Source organism: Papaver somniferum, chromosome 9 (assembly GCF_003573695.1).
Source record: "Papaver somniferum cultivar HN1 chromosome 9, ASM357369v1, whole genome shotgun sequence".
NCBI classification, from domain to species: domain Eukaryota; kingdom Viridiplantae; phylum Streptophyta; class Magnoliopsida; order Ranunculales; family Papaveraceae; genus Papaver; species Papaver somniferum.
In genome coordinates, this window is record NC_039366.1 from 20,228,525 (window position 1) to 20,252,292 (window position 23,768).

A 23,768-nucleotide genomic window follows, 5' to 3' on the forward strand; every position below is an offset into this window, starting at 1 on the left:
AACTGTGTTTTAGTACATTGTTTTCACATCCCTAAATGCAAGTAAGTGGCAAATGTTTAATCATGTTGATGCATTTAAACTCTCCACACTAGCTATAAAATTTCAGTTGTTGGAACAAAAATGTTTAAGGTGATGGAAGCCTCAGTTGAGACTTGCAATGAAAAGCGACTAGTCCCACATAGGTTACAAAGTACAGTCTCTACTCAAAATGATCTGTATATAACAGGTTCTTCACGCTTGCTAAAGATTTACGCAGCCGTGTGGTAAGCACAAAGCGAACTATTCTTTCGCCTTTTACTAAAGAATACCGTGTGCTTGCCATATATAAGCATCATACGCCTATTTTTGGAGGGTTTCTCTTTTTTAGAGGAACCCAACAATTTTCAAATCAAAATGTTATGTTCCGAATCTACCTCCCCAACCTTGGGATAGAGAGTACTCAGCTGGAATTTCTCTGTTTCATTTCTATCTTTCAGAAAAGAGCCAGAGGTTGAGATTTTGGCGATGCATTCTCCACAGAAATTGAAAATCTTCTTATGGGAATGTCTGCCCTCCAAATCATTCTCGGCTAAGTATATTCTAGACTTTATGCCCTTTGTGTGGTTTAGCTATGAGGACTTAGATCGCATAATTTTGCATTATCCTTTTGCAAGTGAAGCATCGTTTGGAATATCCCTTACAGGTGTTTCGAATCTTCTCATGCCGCAATGGTAAAATTGGATCTTCCTGGTTCACCAGTTAACTATTTCCTTTATTTTGTGGTCCTCTGGCATCTACGGAAAGGTCACTGCAGTGCTCTGTTTGATCACCTTGCACAAACCTATCCATAAATATAACCCACATAATTACAATCTGTGCTTAACTCTATTTGCGCATCCCAGTCCACCCTTAGAGCTCTGAATCACAAATCATACTCAACCATTTTCGGCGTTTTGTTACCTCCGTAGTCCGTATACTTCGATAAATATTCGATTGTGTTGTACTTTTCTGGATGCTTTTATTCCTAAAAATTCTGATATTGCAGGCCTCGGGGAAATCATATATAACACCAAACAAACGATTCTATGCAACAAGATGTTGGATTAGTCCAAGTACAACAATGAGCCAAATTGACAGGGTTTCTTTTGTGTCAGGTAATGCTAACCTTGTAACTGCTATAAATGATAACTCTTGTAGTACCAGATGGGAAGATCAGAATCTTGTTCAAAATTACGTTTTGCTTTTATCTAAATTTTGTAAATCGGATTCTAAGCAAATTATTATGTCTTGGCAAAAGTATTGAACTGGAGCCTGTAACAACTCTCAGTCCAAGTGCTGACTTACATCTCCCTGTTAGTAAAAATATAAGAAGAATGTTGCATCTCTCGTTTTGTCTAGTGATACTTTCTTAACAGAAGCTATCTTCCCATGGAGCTTTCAAAAATGAATGACAAACAATTGAAATATCATGATAGTAGGCATTCTCAATATCAAAGAAGCCATGAGGACTTGCAGGAAAAAAAACCAAAAAAAAATTGGACCATTTGAAATATCATGATAGTAGGCATTCTCAATATCAAAGAAGCCATGAGGACTTGCAGGAAAAAAAACCAAAAACAATTTGGACCATTTCTCGATTTGTGCGTGTCATCCTTGCGCAGGGGCCATGCTAATCTTCTCTGTATCGTTCCAATTTTATTAGATATCCCCGAAGGGACGAGCTAATTGTGAACCTCGCGCTACTTAAACCAATCTCTGTTTTGTAATATGAGCGCGGTGGGACTAAACCAACCAATGCCCATCCTGTACAGGTAGTGAAAAATGAAAACGCGCTAGTCGCAGTTTCTGAATTCCTTTTCTTAGGCGGTTAAGGGTTCGAGTCTCTCTAGTCACAACTTTATAGGAAACAATCTTTCCAACATTCTTGCCTAAACCTCAACATTCATGGGAATAGATTTGTACTTCTGTGCAATGGTGATATATCTTCTTGCCATCACTTAAAATAACGCGATCGCCTATCCAATTTAAATCCTGGCAGATCTCGTCTCGTCCCATGTCATGTCATGTCATGTCAATTCAGTGTACGTGTAATGAGTTAACATTAGGAAGGCAAACCTTTCATATCCATCTTCGGTTATTTTTTACGGCTGAATGAACAAGATAAAAGTTGAACAACTAAAAAGAAAAAAAATTATAATCTCATCTCATATGAGTTAATCTGTTACTAGACTCTCTTCTATGTCTCTTACCATTATATAGAAACACACCGTTTTGGACGTGAGCAGAGAACATATTCGCTGACAAGGAATTGCACATTCACTTTGATTACATTTGTTTTCGGTCCCAACCGAAGCACGTCCTATGAGAGAGAGGAAAAGATGGAGAGAGAAGGAAAAGAGGGAGAGAGAAAGAGTAAAAGAAGGAGAGAGAAAAGAAAAAGAGGGAGAGAGAGGCGTGGAGAGGGAGGAAAAGAAGGAGAGAGAGAAGAAAAAAGAGAGAGAAATAAAATTAATTGGTGAGCGCAGTTTGGTTCAGCATTGAACGCTATTTGATTCAGCGTTTCTCAGCTAGATTCACCATCCCATTGAACTTAGGAGGTTGCCCATGCTGACGTGGATGGCCAATCTAGCAGCTAGATATCTAGCCCATAGGACTAAGCCTAAGAACTCATTACCAATTAGATCAATGTCCAGCTAAATGACCAAATTTTCAGGAGACAATGTTACATATCCCACCTTCAAACACCAAAATTTTGTGCGAGTTTAAAACCTAGAGCCATTAATGCAGTTATACGACAAAAAAAATCCTATGTTGTTACCAATTCAAAAGCAACCATCTAATTTTGTGCTCCTTGATACATGGCTCAATGTTGGCAAGAAGATTACAGATTTACAGGCCCAACTTCTTCCAATTTTACCCATGAAAACAAGTAATAACGTAAAATGAAAGGTAATAGTAATCCACATTTCTTGCATACGAGAAAACATAGAGAAAACGGTCCTATAAGAGAAGCTTGAAATGCAACTGGAAACCATACTTACCTGGACGGGGTCAATGGTTGATCATGAAGGATCATGGCCTAGAATAGTGACTTTCGTTGCACTTTGGAAGGGCGCTAGCCTAAGATCTCCCCACTGAGGGAGAGTTTACGTCATAATTTGTTCCTGAGGGGGAACGCGTTCGCGCGGCCCCTGCCAATTTTATAAACCCAAAATTGTTGGATTCCTGACATATGGTTTATTAAGCTCCCGATTAAACAAAAATGAAGTAAACAAAAATGAAGTTTGGTTAAATGAAAATCCACGCCACTGAATTATATTTTCAGGTGTACTCATTTTTCCATGGCATGATTCCAGCCTTGGGATCTCTAAATCCAATAGTTCAGATAGTCTTGTAATTTGTAAATCCAATAGAAAGTTAAACATGCGTGATTCCAACCTTGCAATAGCAAGTTAGATATGATTCCAGCCTTGGGATCTCTGGAGAGAGTCTTGTAATTTGTAAATCCAATATCTAGTTAAATACCTTGCATTTTGAAAAGTTCCGAGCAGCACATTAGGGATTGATCTGAGACTTGTAGTCAAAGTTCAAAGATGAAACTACGATGGATAGTGTATCTATTGAGCAGAAGTACTTTACTGAGAATTGCAATCATCAAAATTTGTGCGCATTCCTGCATCAGGATTACAATTGTTGTTAGCAATGGTATTTGGGGTTTGAACAACACTGTTTCAATAGGATTAACTGACAGATGGAAGAGTCCACTTGCACTCGATGATTTCTGAGATTTAAATCTTCTTGCACCTGAATACTTCTAGCTCTCTCACTTTAATATAATTTCTGAGATGGTGGAAAAACTTAATTGCTAGTGATAGGACAATTCTGTTAATGATGTCATTTTTTCACAGCTGAAGGAGTACCTTAGATTGCAGGGTTTCAATAGGAGTGCCGACTGCCTCTCTGCAAGTAGCTTAGATTGCAGAGGACTTTTTCGTTAGAAGTTCACAGCACGACTTATCACAAAGTTCTATTGGATTTCACCTTTCAAACTAAAACATCTAACAGATGCTAAGCAGGAACCTTATTCAAGTTGTAAACTTCTTGATCATGTAAAGTAAGTTTTCAAAATATTATGAATTTTCGAAACAATAATAAAAATGCAAAATGACCAGATAGTTTGTAATTAAAATACATAAGAAAAATCATGATAGCTATGAGTTTCAGTGACAGATATTGTTTTAATGAAATTATAACAATGGAGAAATAAATCAAACACATTGTAAAAAACTAACACCTATGCCACACGTTGCTTTTTCACATCTTATAGATAGTTCTACTAACTCAAGAATGATCAAGCACTACCAGAATTGTTCACAGGTGAACAAATTCAAAGTACAAAGCAAATCAGAATCCCTCTTCATGGCATAGATTCTTCTCACTGATCCTTGACCAACAATCAAAGCTTCTTTCATTTTTAGTCTTCAAGAACCGAGGCAGTGGTTGAAACTTTGGCCATGCTTTCTCATAAGTCCATTCCATAACTATAGATTCTCCTCACTGATCCTTGACCAACAATCAAGGCTTCTTTCATTTTTAGTCTTCAAGAACCGATGCAGTGGTTGAAACTTTGGCCATGCTTTCTCATAAGACCCATCCATAACTATCAGTTAGAATACATGCATCCAACTCAAAACAAATTGGCTATGAGTGGAGAGGCCCTAAGAGATTATAAACCACAGGATCTTAGATTGTCCAACAATGTGGGACTGATAATCTCAACACGCCCCCTCACGTGTAACCTCGTTGGGTCTAACACGTGGACAATTAAATCGGGTGACGCGGAGTAAAGGCGCGGTGAATGACTCGTCGCAAATAGCCTGCTCTGATACCAAATTAGAATACGGGCATCCAACTCAAAACCAATTGGCTATGAGTGGAGAGGCCCTAAGAAATTATAAACCACGGGATCTTAGATTACCCAACAATGTGGGACTAATAATCTCAACATTCTCCCCCAAAATTGAAAATCTTCTTATGAAAATGTCTGCATAATATTCCGCCCCTATAAAATCATTCTTTTATGTCCTTTGTTTGGTGTTGAGAACTTGGAAGTTAGTATATTTTTTCGCATTATCCTTTTACAAGGGCAGCATGGTTTGGAATAGCTCTTCGGGTGTTTCGAATCCTCTTATGCAGCAATGGTGTTTTTCAATTGGATCTCATCCTGGTTCTCCAAGTCTTTTTCTACTTCCTGGGAAAGCTCGCTGCAAAGTCGGTTTGATCACCATGCACAAAACCCATCCATAACTACAACACACATTACATCTATGCTTAAATCTATTTACTCATCCCAGTCCACTTTTGGAGCTCTGAATCACAAATCATACATAACCATTCCCAGGTCTGTTACTTCTTTAGACTTTGACAAATATTTTGGTTGTTTTGTAGTTTTTTGGATGCTTTAATCTCTAAAAATTCTGATATTGCAGGCCTTGGGGAAATCATATATAACAACATACAAACGATTCTATGCAGCAAGATGTTGGATCAGTCCAGCTACTAACAGTGAGTCAAGCAGAGACTTCGGCCCTTCTTTCATCCATTGACTGGTGTCATGAACTTCAAATTGACATGGTTCTTTTTGTGTCATATAATGCCTACCATAAATGGTGCAACTCTTGTAGTACCGGATCGGAAGACCAGAAAAAATTACGTTTTGTTTTTATCTAAAGTTTGTAAATCGGATGGCAAGTATGTCTCAGTTTCCACTATATATATAGATAGATCAGCTGATAGTATGGGAAATATGTTGCTAAGGAGGTGAATGCGTCCTTTTTTAATTCAGAATCAGAGCTTGTGACCAGTTGTTCTCAATCCAAGTTCATATTAAACCAAGAGTGGGACTACTGCAAAGGCCTGGAGCACCCCTATCGAAACTAACAATAACAAAAATTTCAATTCCTGCTTATGCTGGAGAGGTTAGTAGAGGCAGTTGAGTCTAGCCAGTATGATATGTTAGTTCTTTTTTATGCTGTGTGTTTCAAGTATGAAATCTAAGCATTTTTGGAACTCAGTTTTTGCTGAGCATTTGGAGTCTTGTGCTCTCAGTCATGACTGGTTAGCATCTCAATTATGATTTCTGTTGACTTTGTACGTACAGGTAATTCATCATACCTTTTGAAAGTTGCACTTAACATTTCAAATATTGCACCAGGAAACAAATTGAAACGATCTGAACAACCAAGAAAAGATCCTCCGAAGAAACGAAGGTTCAACCAACAAATATTCTTTAGTTCATTCAAATGATAAAAAAATCTTTGTAAAAAAAATGGAGAAACCAAAAGCTTACAAGAAGTGAAGTAAGATGCGCACGAAAATTCTTTAGATCCATGAATTTACAAAATTCTTGTTAGGATGAGGATTGTTAATATCATAATTGTCCCTGCCTTATTACATTGAATGATGTGTTTGAAAATAGGGTAATTCCTAGTATTTTTTTTATTTTGTTTCGTATGGGGGAGTCTCCATCACAGTTGCTTGCTAATGGGGTTCTTATGCGTCGCCTTTACGTTGCACTACTGCAAAGGCCTGGAGCACCCCTACCAAAACGAAGAAAAACTTGCAGGCTTCCGGAGCTAGGAAAACATTCAGTTATAGCCTGTGATTCATTTTGTAAATGTTTGTTGTATCAGAGTTGAAATAGGTCATGATCTGATCGATGCTTAAGTAAGCTATCTTTAACATATTGAATACCAATTTTATAGAGAATGGAAAATGGGTTTTACCCCAGAGAATGTTACAATACTTTCAGCTTGAAGAATTACCAATTTTATCAACAGGAGAAGATAAAAGAATCTGGTCTGGTACTATGACTGGTGAATTTATTGTAAAGTCAGCAGTAGAATGCATTAGAACTCACCATGATAAAAAAAGTATGGAAAAGAAATGTATGACATCCAGTTCTACATCCTTCCACAACTAGTAATATTTGGAAAATAGTAAGAGGAATTTGTGTAACTGATGGTAAATGGCAGGGTAGAGGTTACAGTCTTGCTTCAAAGTGTTATCTGTGTGCAAATTATTCTGAAAATTTGGAACACATTTTATGGTACTGCAATTTCAGTCAAATAATCTAGAAGTGGTTGGGAAGCATGTTCTTGTTCTTAAATCCCCATTCTTATGAAGATGTAATGACTTTAGCTGGATCAAAAAGCAGTGCAGTTCATGAAGTATGGATTTTGTCAGCATCAATAACAATGATGGAGCTGTGGTTCCTAAGAAATAAGATTGCTTTTGAATAAATAAGACCTGATATTGGTACTCTCAAGAGAAAAATCCTAAAAATTCACAAAAGACTGTGAACTGAGAATTACAGGCAAAATGTGGGATTGTAGTTATGACTTCCAAGTTTTCAAAAATTTTGATTTGAAGAATAGACCAGTGAGAAGATTACAGATAATGGAATTAAAGTTTGAACTACCTTGTAGAAATCAAATAATGGTTTGCTGTGTGGGTGTTTCAAGGGGTAACCCAGGTGCTGCTGGTATTGGTTTTATCAGTAGAAATCATAAAGGATCTTTCCTTTTTGCTGAAGTAAGGGGGTTAGGGGTTGCTACTACCTTCATGGCTGAACTCATGGAAATTATGTGTGCTACAGAATGGGCTACTAAAAATGGGATTCAAGACTTAATTATCCAATCTGGTTCAAAGGCAGCTGTAACAACTTTCTTAACAGGTAAAATTCCTTGGTTCTTAAACTCCAGACGGAAAAGAATAAAGAATTCCTCGTTACAGATGATATTTGTTCACTGTTATAAGGAAATAAATTTCACAGCTAATGCACTGGCAAAAGGGGGTGCTGGGTTGAATAAAGGAGAGAGTCAGCAATACTTGATGAAACCATCTTTCTTAAAAGATTTGGAAGTCCCAGGAATAACATACTTAAGAGCTTATTGATTCTATTGGGCTAAATTTAAATGGGCCTGTTGTTGTTTTTCTTTTTTTTTTTTTCTTTTGTAATGGGTTGTTTTCTGGTTGGGTTTCTTTACTGGAAAGAATCCCTTTTGTTGATTTTTGTAAGAATGATTTTTTAGGGACCATGGTTTTTTTTTTAAGGGGACCATGATTTTATTAGGCCACCCTCCCTATAGTGATAAGGGGTGTCCTAAAACGTTGAAATGACTAACCTACCCTTAACCTAATTTAATTTAAAACCAACCTAATAACCACCTATATATATATATAACCACCACCGCCCACCACTGCCGATTACCACCACCACCACTTCCGATTATCACCACTACCAACCACCGATTACCACCACCACCACCACCGCCACCGATTACCACCACCACCACCTCCGATTATCACCACCACCAACCACCGATTACCACCACCACCACCGCCTATTTAAGAAATGTAACAACATCAATGCAATCACAATTAAGTTCGGTTACATAATAATTTTATCGAGTATAAAAGACGCCAGCCGCAACCTGATTCTGCCATGGAACCACTCTGAAGGTATTTTCCAACAAACCCTTCGCTTTAATTTGATTTTGATTGCTTCAATCGAATAGAAATCATCAAAATAGGGTTTTAATAGGAGTTACAGAGCCATGTTCGGTTATGTCGATTTTCCAAAAAACCCTAGTTTACTAACCGAACTTCTTGAAAATGAAGAACACGAAGAACAATTCGGTTCTATTAGATTTAAAACTAAGTCACCGAACTCTCTGTTCGGTTGTTTCGCAAAAAAATTTAAAATTATAAAGTAACCGAACTCCATCCTTAGAACCGAAAAAAAACAAACAAATCCAGTCTAACCGAACTGTGTTGTTGTGGCCACTATGTCGAGTTCCAAAATAACCGAACTTAGCCAATAGAGTTCGGTTTGTCAAAAAAATTTAAAACTACAAAGTAACCGAACTTAGCCAATAGATGCTGGAACTTCATATTTTTTTTGTTTGTTAAGTTCGGTAACTTCACAATTTTATCGCAGAAACCGAACTCAGAGTTCGGTTAGTTAGCTGTTAGGTTCAAGTTTGCGAAAGAACCGAACTTTGTAAACTTATATACTCTTATATTACGTAAAATTCGGTTAGATCAAAAGTGCACGCAGTTTGCGAACCAACCGAACATAACGATGTAACTCTTAGAAATTATTAGAGAGTTCGGTAACCTGCGTGTTTGGAACAAGTAACCGAACTACACTTTCAGATGAGTTCGGTTACTTGTTCATCTCACGGGGCAACCAAACTACAGCTTTAGATGAGTTCGGTTACTTGTTCTTCATATAAAGTAACCGAACTGTTCAAAATCCAGTTCAAATCCGGATCATTTTGAAGGTTAACAAATATTCTAGGAGAGGATGGAGATGAAGAATCAGATGATTTTTCATCATTTGAATACTCAAACTTAGTGAATTGGAAAAAGAATTTATTTTCCATGTTTTTCTCCTTCATCTTCTCTAACTCTACTCTCTCAATAATTCTACTCAACTAATAATAAACCCATCTTTTAATTTAATCTCACTAATTGTTTTTAACTAAATCATTCACTAATCATAACCTAAAATTAATTAAGAGGGTAGATTAGGTATTCAATAAATAACTAGATATAAGGTGACCTAGGATTACTTCTAATGTCTTTACCCAAAATAAAACCATGATCCCCAAAAAATCGTTCTTTTGTAATTTGTCTTTGGCTTAATAAAATGTATTATTGATCGAGCAAAAAAGAAAAAAAAATTGAGAATCATTTTAGGATCCCAAAATTTCATTTATCCCTTTCCCGGGAGGAAAAGTTGAACATACAAATAATAAGGATTACAAATTTCTTGGTATTTAGTTGTAGTTATAATAGGTTAGTCCCACGTTGTGTAGATTACTCATTTGCTTTTGGTTTATATTTCGCAAGGCCAGAATTACTAGCACCGAGTTAAGCGTACAGGATCTGTAGTTGAACCCGTAGCTCGCCCTTGCGGAGGATAACGAGCGACCAGACATCACCCTTGGTGGGTGCCCCGTGGATTTTTTTGATTTTTTATTGTAATTTTTTCTGTTTTCGGTTGTATTGCCTCTCTGAAGTTTACAGAGGGTTAGTCCTCGAGTGATTTGTGGGGAGTTGAGTGTAATTTGAATCTTGAGGATTTTGAGAGAGTTTGAGAGAGTGTAGGGAGTTTGAGAGAGTTGGTGTTTTTGAGGGAATTTGGGGGAGTGTAGGGAGTTTGAGAAAGTTTATTAGAGGGAGTTTGGGAGAGTTTAAGGGAGTTTGAGAGAGTTCATTCCTAACTTATTCTCTTTTAAGAAACAACAAATCCTCATTTGCAAATAAAAATGATATTTAATCTAAAGAAAGAAAAAAGATCCTATCTCTTTATCAATAGTACGTTATTGTTGTGCAACGAGATATTTTTTTTTCCATTTTAACGGTCTCCATACAATTCTAACTCCCTTTATTCACGAACGTTAGTCCACATATCATCTGCTATACTCTTTCATTAAATCAGTCATATACCAATACTACTAAGTCTACTAAGTCTATATATATGCATATATTTATCATTCAAGTTCATCACGGTACTGGATCAAATACCTGTGCCAGTAGTAATTATAGAGTCTCAAATACCTGTGCCAGAAGTAATTATATGTTAAATCAAACTTATTATAACATTTTCCGTTACATGATAAAGATTTCATAATTGGTATCATCCTAACCGTTCAATACTTCACACTGAAACACTATCAATAAAGTTTTCCGCAAAAACATTTCTGAGTCATGAGTAATGATTTCAAAATAATGTCGTCTTTCACAAAGAAATCCCAAATTGGAGTTATTAAATATGGATATTCAAGAAAATATCATGGTCTATAATTTTCATTTATACTCCGGACTCAAAGGAGCACTGAAATGATCAGAAAACCACACGGCAACAGGGACGATAATTGTGTCTATAAAAAAGTTCAGCAACGCGACTGAACTTTGTAAAATCTCAAAAAATTACTTCAGTCACTCCAAAAATTCTGAATTTTTGTGGAGATGATTATCATCATGTCTTATAGACTCCGTAAAAAGGACCAACCCAAATTCATTGTGAGTTAGGAGATAAACATAAATCACTGCACAACTACAATAATTGTGTCTACAGAAAAATTCAGCAACGTGACTGAACTTTGTAAAATCTCAAAAAAAAAAATAGTTCAGTCGCTCCAAAAATTCTAAATTTTTGTGGAGTTGATTATCAGTATGTCTTATAGACTAGGCTAAAAGGACTAACCCAAATTCATTGTGAGTTAGGAGATAAGTATAAATCTCTGCACAACTACAATCTGACCCATTTGAGACTTTCTGTTCACCCTGTTTGGCTATCATCTCATAGTCCACCTGTTTTAACGACTTATCAGCTAATCCTCCATTTAGTGGTAAAACCCTACAACCAATCTCAGGGGAACACAACAGACTTGGTGACCCTAAAATCCGTAACCAGAAGGGTTCAGGGTTTTTGACAGAAACTGGAAGAATAGGGTTTTGATTGTTTATAAACACCAAAAACTGATATGAAAAACAATCAAAATAGTACACAAAGCAATCAAAAACTGATATGAAAAACAATCTAAATAGTACATAAAACAAATTATAAACAATCAAAACAAACAATCATGGAGATCAAAGAAGAAAAATGATGAGAAAAAAAGCATACCCGAAAGCTGAAGTGTTTCCTCTTCTTTCTTCTATTTTTTTCTCTGACCAAACTCCCTCCCAAATCTCTACTCTTTTGAGAGATATGTGCAGAGGTAAAAATACACTATCAACTTTTCAGAACTCCCCAAAACAACCAACTCCCTAGCATTCTAGAGTTTTACGACTAACAGGGAGTTCAAGGGTTTCTTTCAAACTCCCCCATGACTAACAGGTGTTTTGTAGGGAGTATGGGTGACTCTTCTAAACTCTCCACGACTAACGGGGATTTTGAGAGACTCCCTAAAACTCCCTCTCGACTAACGGGTAAAACCCAACTACACTCAACTCCCCACAAATCACTCGAGGACTAACCCCTATTAAGTTCTCAGTTTGGAGGGTGCAATTTTGTAGAGCTAAAGGGCAAACGATACAAGCGACTAGTAGTGAATTTAAGTCTCAGCTGAGCGACTAGTCCCACATAGGTTACAAAGCACAACTCTACTCAAAATGATCTGTATATAGTTAGTTCTTCACGCTTGCTAAAGACTTATGCAGCCGTGTGGTAAGCACAAAGCGGACTACTATTTCGCCTTTTACTAAAGAATACCATGTGCTTACCATATATATGCGGCATACGCCTATTTTTGGAGGTTTTCTCTTTTTCAGAGGAACCCAACAATTTTCAAATCCCCAAATGTTTTGTTTCCAATCTACCTCCCCAACCTTGGGATAGAGTACTCATCTGGAATTTCAATATTTCATTTTTAATCTTCCCGAAATGAGGCAGTGGTTGAGACTTTGGCGATACATTCTCCCCAAAAATTGTAATACTCCCTCCCCAAAAATTGTAATATTCCCCAAAAATTGTAATACTCCCTCTGTTTTTGGAAAAATTGTAATACTCCCTCTGTTTTTGGAAAATAGATACTTTCATTTTTTTCATTTTAGCCTAAAAATAGGCCAAATTGAAAAAATGAAAGTATCTCTTTTCCAGAAACGGAGGGAGTATTATTCTAGACTTTATGCGCTTTGTGTGGTTTAGCCGATGAGGACTTAGATCTCATACTATTGCAGGCCTTGGGGAAATCATATACAACACCAAATAAATGATCTTCGACCCTTCTTTCAGCCATCGACTGGTGTCATGAACTTCAAATTGACAGGGTTCTTTTTGTGTCAGATAATGCTAACCTTGTAACTGCTATAAATGATAACTCTTGTAATACCAGATGGGAAGATCAGAATCTTGTTCAAAATTACGTTTTGCTTTTATCTAAGTTTTGTAAATCGGATTGTAAACAAATTGTTATGTCTTGGCAAAGTATTGAACTGGAGCTTGTACCAATTACTCTCAGTCCAAGTGCTGACTTACATCTCCCTGTTAGTAAAAGTAAAACTCTTAAGCAGAATGTTGTATCTGTATCTCCTTGTTAGTAAAAAAGAATAACGAGACTTGCAGGAAAAAGAAAAGTAAAAATCTTAAGCCTGTACCAATTACTCTCAGTCCAAGTGCTGACTTACATCTCTCTGTTAGTAAAAGTAAAAATCTTAAGCAGAATGTTGTATCTTTATCTCCTTGTTAGTAAAAAAGAATAACGAGACTTGCAGGAAAAAGAAAAGTAAAAATCTTAAGCAGAATGTTGTATCTGTATCTCCCTGTTAGTAAAAAAGAATAACGAGACTTGCAGGAAAAAGAAAACAAAAAAAATTTGGACCATTTCTCGATTTGTGCGTGTCATCCTTGCGCAGGGGCCATGCTAATCTTCTCTGTATCGTTCCAATTTTATCGGATGTCCCCGAAGGGACGAGCTAACTGGGAAGCTCAGACAATTTAAATCGGTCTCTGGTGTGTAATATGAACGCTGTGGGACTAAACGAACCAATGCCCATCCTTTACAGATAGTGAAAAATGAAAACGCGCTAGTTGCAGTTTCTGAATTCCTTCTCTTAGGCAGTTAAGTGTTCGATTCTCTCTAGTGACAACTTTATAGGAAACAATCTTTCCAACATTCTTGCCTAAACCTCAACATTCATGGGCATAGATTTGTACTTCTATGCATGGTGATATTTCTTCTTGCCATCACTTAAAATTTGGTACACCACTTTTTTCTTTCTTTGTTTCGACATAGTGTAGGAACTATATACCATGTTTTTTCAATCAAAGCCAGTCATATATCCATTGGTGTTCGAAAGTTCGAAACCTCTTACCCAACGTCTTGATCAATCCTATTGGAGGATGAATCCATATTAATCTCTTTAGAGGTGCCATTGCTCATTAGCAAACTTGAACAAACATTTGTTTTGGTGTTCAAGGAAAAGACAAACACACTGCATAAGGTGGTACACTGTGTTTGGGTTCCTCTGTCAATAATTTAGGTGAAACATGTGTCCAACCATAAAAATAAACTAGGGATGTTTCCCAGTCAGCCATTTCATACGTTTCAAAGTTACTCAAGCTGTGATGTTTGGCTCCAATTTATCCCTTAGAACTGAAATGAACTTCAGCTTGCTATCACCGACTTGAATCATCAATGGTTAATCATGAAGGATGTAGGTGAAACTCTTAAGCTGGGAGCTAAATAGAACATCCGGAAGACTAGAAACTCGGTTCTGTTTGACAGGATATTAATTTAATTTTTTTCCATGGGGGATTTCCCATCACAGTTGCTTGCTGCTGGGGTTCTTACCCGTCGCCTCTGCATTGCACTACTGAAAAGGCCTGGCGCACCCCTACCAAAACTAACAAAAAACATTTGAGGCAATTTAGTCTAGTCATTATGCTGATAAGTCTCAAACCCCAACTTGTCTGCACTTTCAAGTATGAAATCTAAGCATTTTGTACTCCGGTTTTTTGTTATGCTGTGTGTGTAATAGAGTCTCAACCCCCTATAGAAATAGGGTGTGGGGCCGTTCGGCTTGTGTATACAGTTGAATGGGTTTTAATGGTTGAAATTGGCAGCTTCCATATAAAAAATTGACAGCCCAAACATAAGTGCGCAGCACTTAGAGAAAAATGAAGAAATAAAGTATTAGAACTTGGAAAGAATACAAGAATGCATATAACCAGAGAGTAGGAAGGATCTTGTAGGCTCGAATTGGGATTCAGATATTGCATCAAAATAGTTGCAGCTCTTAAAACAGTCCTCTTATGTATGAATGTTTTTATTTTTGGGAAGATTTCATTCATGTGGGTCACTGCCTCAACGGAATGAAGTATAATGCGTTTTCAGTTCATTGTAAAAATTCTCTATGAAAATTCAGTCATGAAGCAAATCCTTCCTCCAAAATTTGCACACGCCGTAACCTGACAGTATTCTTCATCTGTGTGCAAGTTGGTATTGTTCGAAACGGAACTGTCTTGGTATCTCCCATATTTTGCATCCATGAAGCATTGGAATAACGACCTTTTAAATGAGGCTTCCTACTGTAACAGCTTTCCTTAGGTTGCAAGTCTTTGAGCATAAATCAAACTTCTTTGCTTAGTTAGAGAAGCAAGAATGCAGTGCCATGACCCCAAGCGTTTTCGTCATACTCTTTCTTTCTTGTTTTAGTTTGAAGTACAAGCTTTCCATCGTAATCGAAAAATATAGTGGATAGAGTGGTAAGTGGAGGATCATAACAATTAGCAACCCAAACTAGAGTTTACTGGGATCATGCTGGCAATCAGAAATAATGGGTTGAATCCAAAACCAAATTACCATAGGGTCAGAGACAGTATTCTTTGTTTGGTAAACTAAGGAGGAAATTACTTTCAATGGAGTCACAGATATGTAGCGGAGATCGGACAGGATATTTGAGCTTTTGTCCCACACTGGTAAAGGTATAAGAAATTGTGAATACTGTGAGTTATAAAAGCTGAATTGCGAGAATTGAAGAGGCATACCTTTCTCGGCCTTTTGGCTAAGATCAAGTGTAGTATCTGTTCTTATCAGTTTAATATCTGATATGTGAGCCATCGGCTCACACGATATTAAATTAATTTTTCTCATGGGGGAGTTCCTACCACAGTACCTTGCTGCTGGGGTCCTCACGCGTCGCCTTTGCGTTGCACTACTGCAATGGCCTGGCGCACCCCCACCAAATCTAAGATAAGAATTCAGTTCATAATGATATCTCAAACTTGTCTTGTCTAAAGTATGTAGTATGAATTCCAGCTTTTGCTCAGCGTTAGAGTCTTGTGTTCTCATATCATGACTAGTTAGCATCTCAATTACTGTGTTGTATGTATGAATAATTCATTCCACCTTTGTGAAAGATGCACTTAGCGTTACAATTTAGCACAAAGACAACAAACTGGAGGGAACTGAGAAACCAAGAAAGCAGAAAGAAAAAAAGCTCTAGTTCATTCAAATGATAAAAGATAAATTTGTTAGAAAACTGTAATAAGGAACGGTTTTGTGTAACCGATGTGTCTCTTCCATTTAGATTGTGTCCCTTTGTATTGGAAGAATATGTCTTTTGGAATTAGTTCTCATGCCTGTTCACTCTTGGTGGAAGAGTCACTTAATGAGATATGAAAGGGTCCCTACTCTCACTGAAAAACAATCTCAATAATTCTGTAACCATCAAACACAGAGATATAGGGAACAGTAAGAGAGCAGAAGATCTTGTAATAATTATTTCAATACTTCTTTCATACTTACATCACTTGAAAAAGGATTGGCTTTTTGGTTTTCATTATTGGTTATTATCTATTCCGATCAAATCGACAATGACTGGAGGTATGTGATTCTATCTTATTTCCGCATAAAGAATTTTCTAACATTTGGTATCAGAGCACAGGCTGCTCTGGTCCTTGTTCGATTTGATAGTACCAATCATGATCTAGGATCATATTTATATGACAGTAAATTTGGTAAATCAAAATTATAACCAAATCATATTTTATAATCACGGTAATCATGGGAAAGCCGTTTGATTTGGATGTATACATGTCTCCGATGATTTTAACTATTAATAGGGTCCACATCTTGCTGAGCGTACCTAGTTAAGATTCTGTTTAATTTGAATTGTTGGAATAATGTAATGGTTTCCTTAATTACGATATTTGCATGGTTAAGTTTTTAATGAAGAATATATTCTGATTGCATGAATATTTCGTGGATATTTACAAGGTATCAATCATCTTATCTGTTTCCTTAATTGTCTGCCTATTTATCTTTAGGCAATAAAGATTTTGCCACATACTCCGTATTTAAATGCGTTTTGAAACTGTCCTTGAATTAATTAAGGATCAAGATGACTTCACGAACCAATGAATGGGCAATCGGCATATGTTGTTTTCTTAATTATCTCATGCATATATATATAAGGATCCCGTGCATATATTTAAGGATTGAAGATGGTGCATATTTAAGATTGTGCGTGTGCAGTGCATGTATGATGACTCATGAGATAGCACGTAACAGATAAGATATGATAGGGTACTCTATATCTCATACGTATATTTAGGAATTATTGTTTTCAAAATTATCTCTTGTTTGTCCAGCATATCCTAGAATTTCTCACTAATGCTCCATTCAGCCTGTTTCAAATTATTGGAATTGTGTAGTAATCGTATATAATGATATGCATAACAAACGACAGTTCCCATGTAGTGCCGGAGATATTTTAGGTTGTTTGATTAAGGATTAATTGCCTTTTAATTATTGTAAAATATTTTGAGTTAATCAGTTCAATTTATAAGATCAGCCACAACACCTTGTAGATTTAAAGCTTTAAATTAATGCAAATAACTAAATGATATAGACCATGACCCACAGGGAAGTCTTCGGGTGTTATTTGGGATATGATTTTTAAATGAAATATTAGATTGAAAATTTCTTAATAACCACAAGTGAAAGATGTTTTAAATTTGATATTTTAAATTTATTAGTCATATCATACGGCATCATATGTATATATACATGTCATTTGTATGTATGATATATTGTGTTGTTGTAACTTTTACCCACAGGAGGGTTATAATAACTTAAAGTTTTTAAACTAGATTAGTAAACATTGGTTGAATTTCTAGACTTTGTTTGTTTTATTAATTAATTGTGAGCATATTTAGTATTATTTGTAGCTATGCAATCTGCTTTTCTGAATGATTCATCTTCTCGTATCCCAATATTGAATAGTGACAATTATAAGGAATGGAAGGAGAAAATTCTCTTGTATTTAGGATGCATGGATCTTGATTTAGCAATCCATGAGGAAGAACCACCAATTGCTATCGCAACCGTCACTCAGGCTGAGAAAGCAACATATGAACGGTGGGAGAGATCCAATTGTCTAAGTTTGATGCTTATCAAGTCTCACATTAATAAGAGTATCAGTGGTTTAATTCCTGAACATGACAACGTGAGGGACTATCTTCAAGCTATTGAAGAACAATTTGCTACTTCTGACAAGGTCCTAGCAGGCACCTTAATGCAAAAATTGTCATCAATGAGGTACAATGGGACTTCCGGTGTACGTGAACACATTATGGAGATGGGAGATATTTCTTCTCAACTTGGGGCTTTAGAAGTGGAAATTTCAGAATATTTTCTTGTTCATTTAGTAATCATTTCCCTACCATCTCAATTTGTGCAATTCAAAATCTCTTACAACGCACAAAAGGAAAAATGGTCTATGAATGAATTATTGACTACGTGTGTTCAAGAGGAAGGAAGGTTGAAGTAGGAGAATCTAGAGAGTGCCCATCTAGTTTCTCAGGGAAAAGGACAAGGGGAGAAAAGGGAAAGTTCTTCCCAGAAAGAGAAGAACAATAACTTGGCGGTGAACAAGACCAACTTAAAGAAACCCATTAAGTGTTTCTTCTGCAAAAAGAAAGGCCACGTGAAGAAAGATTGCCTCAAGTATAAAGCATGGTTTGAAAATAAAGGTAATCTCATCATTTCATTAGTATGTTTTGAATCCAATATGATTGATTATCACAATACTCGGAGGATTGATTCTGGTTTTACAATTCACATTGCCAATACTATGCAGGGCTTCCTCGGCCAAAGGAAACCGACAAACAGTGAATTTTGTATCTATTCTGGAAACAAGATGCCTTCTACTGTAAAAGTTGTTGGAGCTATTGGAGCCTATATACTTATCCTTGACTTTGTTTTTCGTTTGGATTTGAAAAATAACCTTTTACATTACTTTGTTTTCTAGAAACCTTATTTGTATCTCAAGACTTGTGTTTTCTTGGTTTTAAATTTAATTTAATAATTTGTAAGTTTGTTAAAAGACTCGGATGTTGTTGATTTTGCAAAACGTTGAGAATGGTTTATACAAGCTTAATTTAGATTCTTATTTTTAACCATAACCTTTGCACCACGACTAAAAGTATTGGCATAAATCATAGTATTGTGAATAAAGAGTACGTCATCTTTGTTATGGCATAGAAGATTGGGACATATCTCCATTGCAAGGTTAAAGAGGTTAGTGAAAGAGAGTATTTTGCAAACTCTTGATTTCTCTGACTTCGGTACTTGTGTAGACTGTATAAATGGAAAACAGACTAACAAGATAAAGAAAATTGCTAGGAGAAGTTCCAACATTTCGGGAATCATTCATACCGATATATGTGAACCGTTTACACCTCCATGTTTGAATGGTCAAAAATGGTTCATCACCTCTATTGATGATCATATAAGATTTTGTATCTCTATCTTCTTAATGATAAAAGTGAAGCATTAAGTGTTTTTTAAATCATTTAAAGCCGAAGTAGAGAAACAAAATGATGAAGCAATAAATAGTGTAAGATCAAGTAGAGGAGGTGAATATTATGAAAGATACATAGAGAAAAATTGTTGAGGCTAGAAATGCAAGATTTATAGAGGATGGCAACATCAGTGGGAGTCTTCAAAGAATAGTCATTGAAGAAGTGTGTGATCCAGTAACTACATATGCACATTCTTTAGAATTACCGCTTCGAATGACATTCCACGAAATGTCATACAAGAAGAAGTGGTGATTCAAGAACTGTCTCTTTAGAAGATCTTCAATATCAAGGAAATTTGCAATGTCCTCATACTATAAAGTGTATTTTCAAAAATGTGACTGTGACATCGGAGATGATGAAGTTGCATTTTCATAAGATGTTAATAGTGCAAACAAGTGTTAACTTTAATGTCAACTATGAGGATAGAGTTGTAGCTATATGGTTACAATTTTTTTTTTATCACAGGGCTAAGAACTTTGGATTCTATTTTTAAGCCGGTAACGTTGTACTGTGATAATTTAGCTGCAGGTTTTCTACTCCAACATCAAGAAAAGTGGGAGTAAGAATTAGCATATCGATATCAAGTAGCTTTTGTCAGAAAATGTGTCAAGTTAAATCACGTGACTGAGGAGCACATTAACACATAATTTATGCTTGTAGATCCATTGACAAAAGGATTATATCCTCAGTTGTACGGGGATCTTGAAAAAAAAAAGTAAATGACCAGATACTTTGAAATCACAATACATAAGCAAAATCATGGAACCTGAGTTTCATTGCTGACTTTGTTACGAATCACACACACTGTTTTAAAGAAAGAATAACAATGGAGAAACAAATCAAACGCATAGTAAAAAACTAACAATGCGTTTTAGTACATTGTTTTCACATCCCTAAATGTAAGTAAGTGGCAAATTTTTAATCATGTGGATGCATTTAAACTCTCTACACTAGTTATAAAATTTCAGTTGGATCTAGCTAAGACCAACTGTGTAAAACTTTTTCAGGGGATGGATCTAGTTAGGGCCACAAGATAACTTGGACTCAAGTCCCATATGAGATCTGCAATGAAAAGCGACTAGTCCCACATAGGTTACAAAGTAAAAACTCTACTCAAAATGATTTGTATATAACAACTTCTTCACGCTTGCTAAAAATTTACGCAGTCGTGTGGTAAGCACAAAGCGAACTATTCTTTCGCCTTTTACTAAAGAATACCGTGTGCTTGCCATATATAAGCGGCATACGCCTATTTTTGGAGGGTTTCTCTTTTTTAGAGGAACCCAACAATTCTCAAATCCAAATGTTTAGTTTCGAATCCACCTCCCCAACCTTGGTCCATAGAGTACTCAGCTGGAATTTCACTGTTTCATTTTTAATATTCCAGAACTGAGACAGTGGTTGAATTCTCCCCAAAAATTGTAATATTATTCTAGACTTTATGCAACACCAAACAAACGATTCTATGCAACAAGATGTTGGATTAGTACAACTACAACAGTGAGCCAAGTAGACTTCAACCCTTTTTTCAGCCATTGACTGGTGTCATGAACTTCAAATTGACAGGGTTCTTTTTGTGTCAGATAATGCTAACCTTGTAACTGCTATAAATAATAACTCTTGTAGTACCAGATGGGATGATCAGAATCTTGTTCAAAATTACGTTTTTCTTTTATCTAAGTTTTGTAAATTGGATTGTAAACAAATTGTTATGTCTTGGCAAAGTATTGAACTGGAGCCTGTACCAATTACTCTCAGTCCAAGTGCTGACTTACATCTCCCTGTTAGTAAAAGTAAAAATCTTAAGCAGAATGTTGTATCTTTATCTCCTTGTTAGTAAAAAAGAATAACGAGACTTGCAGGAAAAAGAAAAGTAATAATTATTTCAATACTTCTTTCATACTTCTTTCTGGCATTCGTACATCACTTGCAAAAGGATTGGCTTTTTGGTTTTCATTATTGGTTCTTATCTATTCCGATCAAATCGACAATGACTGGAGGTATGTGATTCTATCTTATTTCCGCATAAAGAATTTTCTAACATTTGGCATCAGAGCACAGGCTGCTCTGGTCCTTGTTCGATTTGATAGTACCAATCATGATCTAGGATCATATTTATATGACAGTAAATTTGGTAAATCAAAATTATAACCAAATCATATTTTATAATCACGGTAATCATGGGAAAGCCGTTTGATTTGGATGTATACATGTTTCCGATGATTTTAACTATTAATAGGGTCCACATCTTGCTGAGCGTACCTAGTTAAGATTCTGTTTAATTTGAATTGTTGGAGTAATGTAATGGTTTCCTTAATTACGATATTTGCATGGTTAAGTTTTTAATGAAGAATATATTCTGATTGCATGAATATTTCGTGGATATTTACAAGGTATCAATCATCTTATCTGTTTCCTTAATTGTCTGCCTATTTATCTTTAGGCAATAAAGATTTTGCCACATACTCCGTATTTAAATGCGTTTTGAAACTGTCCTTGAATTAATTAAGGATCAAGATGACTTCACGAACCAATAAATGCGCAATCGGCATATGTTGTTTTCTTAATTATCTCATGCATATATATAAGGATCCCGTGCATATATTTAAGGATTGAAGATGGTGCATATTTAAGATTGTGCGTGTGCAGTGCATGTATGATGACTCATGAGATAGCACGTATCAGATGAGATATGATAGGGTACTCTATATCTCATAAGTATATTTAGGAATTATTGTTTTCAGAATTATCTCTTGTTTGTCCAGCATATCCTAGAATTTCTCACTAATGCTCCATTCAGCCTGTTTCAAATTATTGGAATTGTGTAGTAATCGTATATAATGATATGCATAACAAACGACAGTTCCCATGTAGTGCCGGAGATATTTTAGGTTGTTTGATTAAGGATTAATTGCCTTTTAATTATTGTAAAATATTTTGAGTTAATCAGTTCAATTTATAAGATCAGCCACAACACCTTGTAGATTTAAAGCTTTAAATTAATGCAAATAACCATAAATGATATAGACCATGACCCACAGGGAAGTCTTCGGGTGTTATTTGGGATATGATTTTTAAATGAAATATTAGATTGAAAATTTCTTAATAACCACAAGTGAAAGATGTTTTAAATTTGATATTTTAAATTTATTAGTCATATCATACGGCGTCATATATATATATATACATGTCATTTGTATGTATGATATATTGTGTTGTTGTAACTTTTACCCACAGGAGGGTTACAATAACTTAAAGTTTTTAAACTAGATTAGTAAACATTGGTTGAATTTCTAGACTTTGTTTGTTTTATTAATTAATTGTGAGCATATTTAGTATTATTTGTAGCTAGCAATCTGCTTTTCTGAATGATTCATCTTCTCGTATCCCAATATTGAATAGTGACAATTATAAGGAATGGAAGGAGAAAATTCTCTTGTATTTAGGATGCATGGATCTTGATTTAGCAATCCGTGAGGAAGAACCACCAATTGCTATCGCAACTGGTACTCAGGCTGAGAAAGCAACATATGAACGGTGGGAGAGGTCCAATTGTCTAAGTTTGATGCTTATCAAGTCTCACATTAATAAGAGTATCAGATGTTCAATTCCTGAACATGACAACGTGAGGGACTATCTTCAAGCTATTGAAGAACAATTTGCTACTTCTGACAAGGTCCTAGCAGGCACCTTAATGCAAAAATTGTCATCAATAAGGTACAATGGGACTTCCGGTGTACGTGAACACATTATGGAGATGGGAGATATTTCTTCTCAACTTGGGGCTTTGGAAATGGAACTTTCAGAAGATTGTCTTCTTCATTTAGTACTCATTTCCCTACCATCTCAATTTGTGCAATTCAAAATCTCTTACAACGCACAAAAGGAAAAATGGTCTATGAATGAATTATCGGCTACGTGTGTTCCAGATGAAGGAAGGTTGAACCTCTTACAGCCAACAGCGCTTGCATCATTTTTGGTACGCTTCTTATATTGATATTTTGTAATCATATCGGGTACTTTTCAACCGATTTGAGCCTCTTTGTAATTTAGTTTTAATGATATTGTTGCATATTAAAGAAAAGCGGTTTTCCCAACTACATGGAATAATGGAAAACAAACTTTTGGAACCATATAGCATCTGATTGTTTGGACCTGACCTGTTGGAATCGGACCTAGAACTTTTACCTTGATTTACATGCATTTAACTGGTGCGGAATATTAAGCTAATTATTCTGCTCCAAATAAACTAGACCCATTTTAAATCAAGTACGTCCTGCTGAAATCAAAGCAAGGCCTTGATATTGTCGGGCAACATTATGTTTGGTGGACTTGCTCACCAGACCTTCAGATTATTCTCTCCAAGATTACACCTTATAGATAGTTCTACTAACTCAGGGATGAT

At 35.9% G+C, this 23,768-nt stretch overlaps 1 protein-coding gene and 7 non-coding genes across 8 annotated transcripts; 6 read left to right on the forward strand and 2 right to left on the reverse strand.

Annotated features, from left to right (window-relative positions):
• The first annotated feature begins 253 nt into the window (after positions 1–253).
• On the forward strand, positions 254–373 carry LOC113314498. Its single transcript, XR_003342438.1, has one exon. It is a non-coding gene; the product is annotated as a U5 spliceosomal RNA (small nuclear RNA).
• A 1,221-nt stretch (positions 374–1,594) lies between these two features.
• Positions 1,595–1,697, reverse strand: LOC113314506. The gene has a single exon (XR_003342446.1). It is a non-coding gene; the product is annotated as a U6 spliceosomal RNA (small nuclear RNA).
• Positions 1,698–3,012: 1,315 nt separating this feature from the next.
• LOC113314699 lies at positions 3,013–3,174 on the forward strand. The gene has a single exon (XR_003342577.1). It is a non-coding gene; the product is annotated as a U1 spliceosomal RNA (small nuclear RNA).
• Positions 3,175–12,213: 9,039 nt separating this feature from the next.
• On the forward strand, positions 12,214–12,333 carry LOC113314501. The gene has a single exon (XR_003342441.1). It is a non-coding gene; the product is annotated as a U5 spliceosomal RNA (small nuclear RNA).
• Positions 12,334–13,364: 1,031 nt separating this feature from the next.
• Positions 13,365–13,467, reverse strand: LOC113314504. Its single transcript, XR_003342444.1, has one exon. It is a non-coding gene; the product is annotated as a U6 spliceosomal RNA (small nuclear RNA).
• Positions 13,468–15,540: 2,073 nt separating this feature from the next.
• Positions 15,541–15,738, forward strand: LOC113314718. Its single transcript, XR_003342596.1, has one exon. It is a non-coding gene; the product is annotated as a U2 spliceosomal RNA (small nuclear RNA).
• Positions 15,739–17,730: 1,992 nt separating this feature from the next.
• LOC113311541 lies at positions 17,731–18,330 on the forward strand. Its single transcript, XM_026560368.1, has one exon. The coding sequence runs from the start codon at positions 17,731–17,733 to the stop codon at positions 18,328–18,330; it is 600 nt and encodes a 199-aa protein (XP_026416153.1).
• Positions 18,331–20,526: 2,196 nt separating this feature from the next.
• On the forward strand, positions 20,527–20,646 carry LOC113314487. The gene has a single exon (XR_003342429.1). It is a non-coding gene; the product is annotated as a U5 spliceosomal RNA (small nuclear RNA).
• Positions 20,647–23,768: the final 3,122 nt, after the last annotated feature.